Source organism: Mastomys coucha, unplaced genomic scaffold (genome assembly GCF_008632895.1).
Source record: "Mastomys coucha isolate ucsf_1 unplaced genomic scaffold, UCSF_Mcou_1 pScaffold7, whole genome shotgun sequence".
Classification (NCBI taxonomy): Eukaryota; Metazoa; Chordata; class Mammalia; order Rodentia; family Muridae; genus Mastomys; species Mastomys coucha.
In genome coordinates, this window is record NW_022196913.1 from 80,705,390 (window position 1) to 80,713,848 (window position 8,459).

General features: G+C 42.5%; 1 protein-coding gene across 3 annotated transcripts in view; it reads right to left on the reverse strand.

Moving 5' to 3' along the window:
- The window catches only part of Abra (actin binding Rho activating protein), a 31,963-nt gene extending 23,907 nt beyond the window's left edge, over positions 1-8,056 (reverse strand). Inside the window, exons 1-2 of one of the 3 annotated variants that reach the window (XM_031359091.1) lie at positions 7,301-8,056; positions 4,309-4,656 (exon numbers count right to left, since the gene is read on the reverse strand). In XM_031359091.1, the coding sequence (XP_031214951.1) occupies positions 4,309-4,656; positions 7,301-7,950 (998 nt within the window). In that variant the 5' untranslated portion in view covers positions 7,951-8,056. Of the gene's footprint in view, positions 1-4,078; positions 4,657-7,300 lie in introns of those variants that run through there. The other 2 variants (XM_031359092.1, XM_031359090.1) reach the window with 2 other exon arrangements.
- Positions 8,057-8,459: the final 403 nt, after the last annotated feature.

The following is an 8,459-nucleotide window of genomic DNA, read 5'->3' on the forward strand; positions in this document are numbered from 1 at the left end:
ACGGGATTCGGCTTTGACAAACAGACTCAACACGAGTGGTGTAAGGTCTGAGTGTATTTCTTTAAAAATTGACATGAGGCTTTTAGAATCATTGCAAAAGAGAAAAATTAAAAATCTGGCAGCTCAGTAATTGAGGTACATCTGAGGCCATCTAAAACATACTAGGTCTAAAACAGCAACCATCTCTTATGGACTGGTGCAGCACCCCCGGGCTCCAAGCACACTCCAAGCCGCATGGGACGGGCCAGAGTCCCAGGGGGCTGTGGGTGCGCGAGCCAGGAGGGTAGAGGCTTGAATCTCGAGTCCTCAATGCTGAATGCTCGAATCTCGAATGTTCAATCTCTTGAATTTCCACTGGTGCTGCATCCCCCGGGCCCAAGTGCTCTGGCCCCGGGGGGGGGGGGGGGGCTCTGGATTGCATGAATCTGAGTCCTAGTCCACCTGAGTTCTGGTACTAGTCCGAGTGCGAGTGAGTCCAAATGCTGAATGCCAACTGCTGCATCTAGAATGCTCAATGCTGCAGACAGTCTCTTACACACAAGTACACTCTCAGGTTAAGGTCCAGCCCATCCTAGGTAAAACGCCCACTATGCTAATCTTTTGGGGAAGTAGAGACAGTCTCTTGCTAATTCCTAGGAGTGGTTCAGCTGTAGTACATGACTGAGAATGAGGATTTTACTTGACCTTGTCCTGGGATAAGCTCTTTCTGTGAGCTTCAGTGCCCTACCCACAATGCTGGAGGCAATTAGTTTGGATGGCTTAACATTCCAAGCCAGGGTTTGACTAGGACGTTGGAACATTGGTGAAGGTCAGAGAGCAATGTCCGAATTTTCTCTTACTAGTTGTAAAGAAGTGATATCTTGGTGAGCCCCTAGCACACAAGTATGAGGACATATCTGGACTACCTCTGAGTTTGGGGTACCAGGCGACAATGCGGAGGCAGGAGACTGACTTGAAGTTTACGCCTCAAATACCACCGTCACGCAAAGTGTGCATGGCACAACATGGGCTACATGCTTTGTCTTACAATGATTCACAATGACTGAGTGGAAGGGTTGTAAAAGAATTCTAGCTCACAGAGTTACAACTGTACCATAAAACAGGCTCCGGTAATTTTACATTTCTGTTGATAAATAGGATAGCAACTGGTGTTTCAAAGGGAAAGAGAAAAAAAAATGAAGTATTTATGGGTGTGATGTACTACACAATATGGGATGAAAAATGACCCAAAGCTCAGGTGTTCCCTCCTCCGGTTGTTAGCAGAATGAGGAGGGCCTGAGTCAGGAAGTCAGCAACTGGCATACACTGAGAAGGAAGAGTCAAGAGCCAGACTAGGGAGGACTGAAGGATAAGGGGAAACCTTGGGGGTTGGGAGAGCAAATGCATGCTGCTAGGAATTTAGAACTACTTATGATAAAATTAATCATTTTATATACCTTGTGACTAAAACAGGTCTTCCCTTTGGTTTTTTCCTGGGCTTTCTCATTTTGTTTTTGGTCAAAATGTTCTCTACGTTTTCAAGTACAAATTTCTCTGTTCTTTAGGGAGAGAATAGTTTTGGATTTGAAGTGAAGAAAAATTATAGGACTAATTAATAGTCTTACAATTCAATATTAAGCACAATAAAATAGAATATAAGAAAAAAATTGCAAAGCATTAACCACTCATTGTGTTACTGGAGAGCTATGGTGACCGCTGCGAGCTGCCTACCGAGATGTGCCTGATACCTAGTGCTCCCTCTAAGAAGCGGTACGGCGGCCTTAGAGTCCTCACACAGAATTCTAGCTTACATGGTGTTGAGAAATGTCGATATCAGGAAAGGGATTGGCATTTGAAAGTTAAAGCCCAGAAATAAGCTGAGAATAGATGTGATCTAACTTGGCCTCACAGTAGGGAAAGGGTTTTCAGTGTATTAAGTTCAAACAAGTTGAACTTTGAATAAGTCTTATTCCAAAACCTGCAAAATCTTTCTATGCAGAGATGAAGAAGCAGGAGCTTGTGAAGCAGGAGCTGATACTGGGAGTATCCCAAGTTCAAGTCTGAATTTGTTTTGTTTCAAACACACACAAAGTGTTTTGGGAATCTAATCTAAAAATAATACAAAAGCAACAAAAACAGTAATAGTTCCCACTCTGCTGGTTTTCTTCAGCTCTGACATGCTTCTCACTGTGGCAAATACGTGTGTATGTATACATGAGAAATCCCACTAGGAATATGAGTCAGGACTAGTTAGTTACTCATACTAGTATGGAAATGAAATCGTGTATTTGTCCTTAAACATGTTGAAATTTTTAGCTTGAAGCAATCATTGATAATTCCTAGTAGTTTAATCTGTATTATGTCTGGCATGTAACAATTACAGATTCCTATTAATTTGAAATAAAATAATGACATTTTTAAAAAAGATTTATTTATTTATTACAAGTAAGTACACTGGTAGCTGTCTTCAGACACTCCAGAAGAGGGAGTCATATCTCGTTGCTGGTGGTTGTGAGCCACCATGTGGTTGCTGGGATTTGAACTCAGGACCTTCAGAAGAGCAGTCGGTGCTCTTAAGGAGAGCCATCTCTCCAGCCCAAATAATGACATTTTTATATTTAATTGTTATAATACTATTATTTATTTGTTATAATACAAAGTATTATATAATATATGTTATACAAAGTATTATAACCATTTTAATTTTAGCTTTTGCAAATTCAGTAAAAATTGTAGTCACATTCTGTTCATCTGGCTTTAGAGTTATAATACACATTAAGGAAAAAAAAAATTGGTCCCAGGCAGGTCAGTGTTACCTTCCTTGTATTAAATTAGCTTTTTCTATACCTCAGAAGAACTGATACTGTATTTGTTTATTTTGGTGACTTTTTGTTTTATGACATTTTTTTTATTACAACAGGAAGGAAATATGTCCCATGTTTTAAATTAAATGTTCTATGAGATTTTTCTCCATTGAATATTCACTTCATAGAATTTCTCTATTTATTGTTCATTTGTTAGCATAAATGTAAGCAGCATTACCCAGTAAGACCTTCAGCAAAAATCAGACCTGCTCATGAAGCTGCAAAAAGACAAGTCTAAACCTCCCACCTGTGTCCCACTTTCCTGGTACGCACCATCTGTGTGGGTCATAAGGCCACTGATAGCAACTGTTTCTGTAGGACTTGTTCATATCAGAATGAGGAGGGCTCACTAAAGGAACCTGGCTGAAATCGAACCACACAGAGGATCTTCAACATCTTGAATTATAACTTTGTTTATGCAATAAAGGTGCTGTGAATTTTTTTTTTTTCAAAAGAGTGGAGAGAATATTCTCGAAAATAGAGTACTTCCTGGGCAGGCCCTCTGCCCTCGGTCTGAGCCCTAGCACTCTAACAAAGTGGGGATGATTGCATGTAAGCCTTTGTCCCAGCACTACAGAGGAAAAGCTGACATACAAGGGTTTGAAGTCATCCTTAGAGTTGGAGGCCACTCTGAGCTGGTAATGATTTTTTTTTTTTAAGCTAAACTTGAAATTTTACTCAGCTTAATGGAATTTTTTCCCCTAAAATATTACTTACATTGAGATGCTGTTCTACTTTATCTAAGGTCAGTTTTCTTACTTGTAATGTGTAATTTTTCAACTTATAATAATTTTATCAATGAAGGCCTGAAACTTTTGCTTAAAAAGGTAAGTGGAATTCCAAATATCAATATACTATGTATTATAGTCTTTTTTTTACTTTAACTTCTTTTTTTTATTAGATGTTTTCTTTATTTACATGTCATCCAGTATCTCCTTTCCCAGGTTCCTCTCCAAAAAAAATAAAATAAATAAAAAACAAAAACAAAAACAAACCCCTGTTCCCTCCCCGCTCCCCTTGCTCCCGACCCTACCCTCTCCTGCTTACTGGCCCTGACATTCCCCTACACTGGAACATGAGGATGCTCAAGTCGGTCATCAATGGGCAGAGAGGCCCTTGGCCCTGTGAAGGTTCTATGCCCCAGTGTATTATAGTCTTAATACATTCTTCTAAAATGTTCTGAGTGCCTTTTGTCAAAATCTTCCCATAGTAACCTCATAGAAACAGCACCAAAAGCCATTTATATAAAATCATTTAATATTGATAACATCCCAGAGCAGCTTGCCTTCGAGCTTGTAATACATTATCATTTAACAGAATGGATTTGGTGCGGGCTTACTCAAGGAGAGTAATCACAACATCGTCGTCCTGGCCTTGCCACAGCATCTCACCTTCAAAGTGCACCAGTCCGTGCTTCCTGGCACGCATGAGGATGCCCACCACTTTATCAGAAATGCGAACATACCTATCAAAGAGTTCTCCGAAAGTAACCTGGATCTTGCCATCTCGTCTGTGGCGAGCCATTGTGCGGATAACAAAGCACAATTCCATAATTTCCCGATAGATGTGCTCTTCGGCTCGCTTGGCCCTTTCAGCTGTCTTGCTTCCCTCTTTGGGGCGGCCATAGCCCTCGTCTCCCTTGTGGAGCCGAGTGGACATGGCCAGGTCATAGTCAAACTCGTCACTGAAGGGATTGAGCTTCTGGGACTGTATGTGTTCATCAGCCCATTGTTGCCACCTCCCTTTCAAGTTGTCCACTTGGCTGTATTTCCGATGAGCCTTACAATTGAGTGTCTCTGAGTACCTGTTTGCCCTAGAGGAGAAAAATGGAGAAGCAAGGTGAATACATGAACAGCAAGTGCCATGGACCCTATGTCCTTCCCACATATAGTTTCTGTCATGATATAATATATGTCTACTTTATCAATAACAATAATGGGTTAGACACTAGTGATATTAAACTCAAGTTTAGAAAAACAGACCACAAAACATCCCTTACATAGAGTGTGAGGGTATCTACTAAAATGTTGCATGTCATGAACATTATTGAACTGGAATCAGTTCTTAGAGGGCTTCTGATACCCTCTATCAGCTATTTCCCAAACATGCATTTTGGTACTACTATACAGATTGGAGTAGTTCTACATAGAATTCCATATTTGTTTATTTGCTTGTTTGTTTTTATGAAAGCCTATTTACATACAGTAGAGTCGCTAAACACATTTTTAAAGTATCTGGTTGCACAGGTAGAAAACCAAAACCACTTATTGAACACTGTATGCTGGCATTCTTCTAAACATTTCGTTATTATTCTCCAGTCTTAAAGATGGGTAATATTTCAGCTGTGTAGATGAAGAAACTGAAGCCACAGAGACTAAGGAGCCCCCTAAAGACACAAAACTATTAAGCAGTAGGCTAAGACTGGGCTTTGAAGCCAAGTTAAGCTGTCAGGATGCAACTTTTAAAAAATACTGAGTCTGTAGCCGAGGAAGGAGTCCATCTTCACAAAGCACCCACCTTTACCTCCAGAGCACTAAGTAGCCTCACACCTGGAATCTTTGGACTGGAAGATGTGACAAGAAGTTCTTGCACTGTCTCTGTGGGTGGCATGGCAGGGCCCTGTGAGCACTCATAAATCACTGCTCAAAGCCCAGGAGTGGGCCAGGCTTATCTGTCAAGGTACAAACTTCTAAATTCTTCGTGACAAATGGGCTCAGGTGACATAGCGGTCAGTGGATCACACAGTAACTGCTTAACCGCTTCTAAAACATTTCAGTTTTTGGTCCCTGAGGTCATGAGCTCTGTCCTGTCAGGATAGCCTGAGTTTAGGAGACTCATTAAGTCATCACTGTGGCAGGGTGCAAGTGTTTGCTGCAAGAAAGATACACATGCAGCCCATCAAGAGCAGACACCAAACCCATATATGGTTTAAGTGCACCCTCACATTATTTTCAAGAAATAATATCCACTAGATGGCGAAATTTCATCAATTCCCACGTTTGTTTCAGAAAATCCTCTGGCTAAGCCCTCTCAGTGTTAGGCTAGAACGGGAAGGGAATGTATTTGGTTTTTCGTTTTGTTTTGTTTTGCTTTGTTTTGTTTGTTTTTCAGAGCCAAAGGGAGATAAACATGCAGTATGGTTAACTGGGGAAACTCCCATACAGAACTATACACAATACAAGTATATTGAAATTTCTTAAGCTTGAGAGAGCTCTAGGAAATGTGCTTCACCTGCATCACAGCTTCAGTGGGTCAAGAGGTCTTAAGAAGGAATTTCCCAGTAAAAGTTTGCAATGGTTATGAAGGGAGATGGATGTGACACCCCCACAGTCAGTGCGTAGTTGTCTTTGTGGCTAAAGGACCCCAGCTCCCCATTCCACTATGCACAGAAATGTTGGTCATTGCCACTGCCCAGAGACTGGCACTAATTTAATCCGTGGGAGAGGTGGGAGGGGAGGGTCACGTATCAAGATTACTATCTAAATTGCAGTGCTGTCATTGCTGATCAGCAATTAGGACCTTTGTTCTCCTTTCTAACAGGCTTGAGAGCCAGGCTTCTGAATCTTTTTACATACTGGTAACTATTCCAAAGTCCAAGGAGAGCATTCTTTTTACTGGAGTAGGGGAAAGGACTAGGAGTAATTATCAAACTAGGTTGGAGAGATGACTCATTGGTTAGGAGTTTTTGCTATGTAAAGATGAGGACCTGAGTTTGAATCTCCAGACTCCACATAAAAATAAAATAAAAATATGGCCAATGTTTATAGAAGCCCGGCACTGAGAAGTGGACAGACTGATTGATTCCTGGATGCTCGCTGGCCAGCCAGGTGAGCCAAAATGGCAAACCTCAAGTTCAGTGAGATACTTGTCTTGTATATGAGTGTCGAGTGACAGGGAATGCACACGTGCACGCGTAAATGCATACACACACTCATGTGCGTACATACAGAAAAGTAAAAGGCCATGATTTTTTTTTTCTCTTTGTTTTAAAGCCCTTCACTTGTACTAAAACCCTGCACTTTGGAGGTTTACCGGGATCAATCAAACTGATACCTTGCTTTACGCTAAGAAAATTCGAGTAGCATGGGGATTATGAAACAAGCTCTGATCCAACCTTTCCAGCTGCCTCACTTAGTGTTCATGTGACTTTGGTATGTCTTAGTGTCTAAGTGTCTCATTTTCTAAGCTTATATGCATTTCTACCACACCAAGAAGGTGGTCCATGTACAAGTCTAATTCAGGAAGCCCGAGAAGAGTGCTGACAGCAGTTCCCATTTGTAGGTAAATAGTGATGGCATGGACCAGAAGACCCACAGCCAAAGTTAGCACTGTTCTTTCAGGTCAGGAATGTGCTAAAGGACCTACTCTAACTGGCAATTCATCATCCGCCCTCTTTTAATACTAGTTGGAACTCCTTGTGATTGAGGCATAAAGAGTGGAAGAAGGCATTCACTTACTGAGAGAGCAAGGGGCGTTTGATCCTGGCAGGAGCCACATGCGTTGCATCTTGCTCAGGCCTCTCCTCCAGGTCCCCTCCGTAGCCACTGTCCTCTGTGTCTACGCTGTCACTCTTCCACGTGGGCTCCTCCTGCTCCATCACTTTCCAGCCCTTGGTCAGCTCAGATACCAGGTTGGTGCATTTTCTTCTCCGTGTTGGCGAGTCGTGACTGAGAAGGATTCTGTCAATGTCATTCTCTGGCTGAATAGCTTCAGACACGCCACCATCATTCTCATACCTGTGGCTCAGGTAGTTCACGTCTCCTCCTCTCTCATAAGACTTGCTGACAACCGTTCTGATCACCTCTTTCCTTTTGATGTGGGAGACCTCCGTGGCTTCTTCTGAGCATTGTCCCTCTCCGTCTCCATTTGGCTTTGGAGACGGAGGTTTGGGGGCATGCTGGTAAGAACTGGCTTCTTTAGGAGTGTGAGGTAGGTCATGAGTTGCTCCCGGCAGCCAGCCTGCAGGCTCCTGGGCTTGTCTGGTACTGTTCTCATTCGCCCACTGCTGCCAACCTCGTGCCAAATTGATAACCAGGGTTGCTGTGCGGACCTTCCGGAGAGCACTCTTGGCCGGCCCCGCCTCCCTTTCCTTTTCTCCAGGAGCCATGCTACCTGTTTCTTCTCTGCTGACAGCCTGGGCACTGGCTAAAGAGGGAATGTGGTTGAGAGAGGTGCCTGGGATTTAAATAGAAGCAGGGTGTGAGTGGGAAGGAGCGCCTGTGATGGTGGAAACTATGCAAAGCATTTCTTGCCAAGATGTGCCATGGCCCTGACGGCGTTCTGTTTTTAAACCCTGACAGGTCCCATTTCAGCACAGCAGAGGGACATCTCTGGTGGCAAAGGACACCAATATGTTCCCTCCTTTCTTCTCCAAGTGCCAGAATGGAAAGTACTAGATTGAATCATGTGCTTGGCTTTATGTTTTCCTTGACCTTAAAATATGATCCTACCATTTATAGGAGTGTACAGTTAGTGCACAAATTGTCCTAGACTGTTAAGGGCTTGTTCTCAGTTAAACCTCTGTAGCCCTCAACACAGTTGTTGTTTGGTCTCCTTTAATAGCCGAGTGAGAAGGTATCTTCCTTCCAGCAGCTAATGTATGAGATTCAAATCATG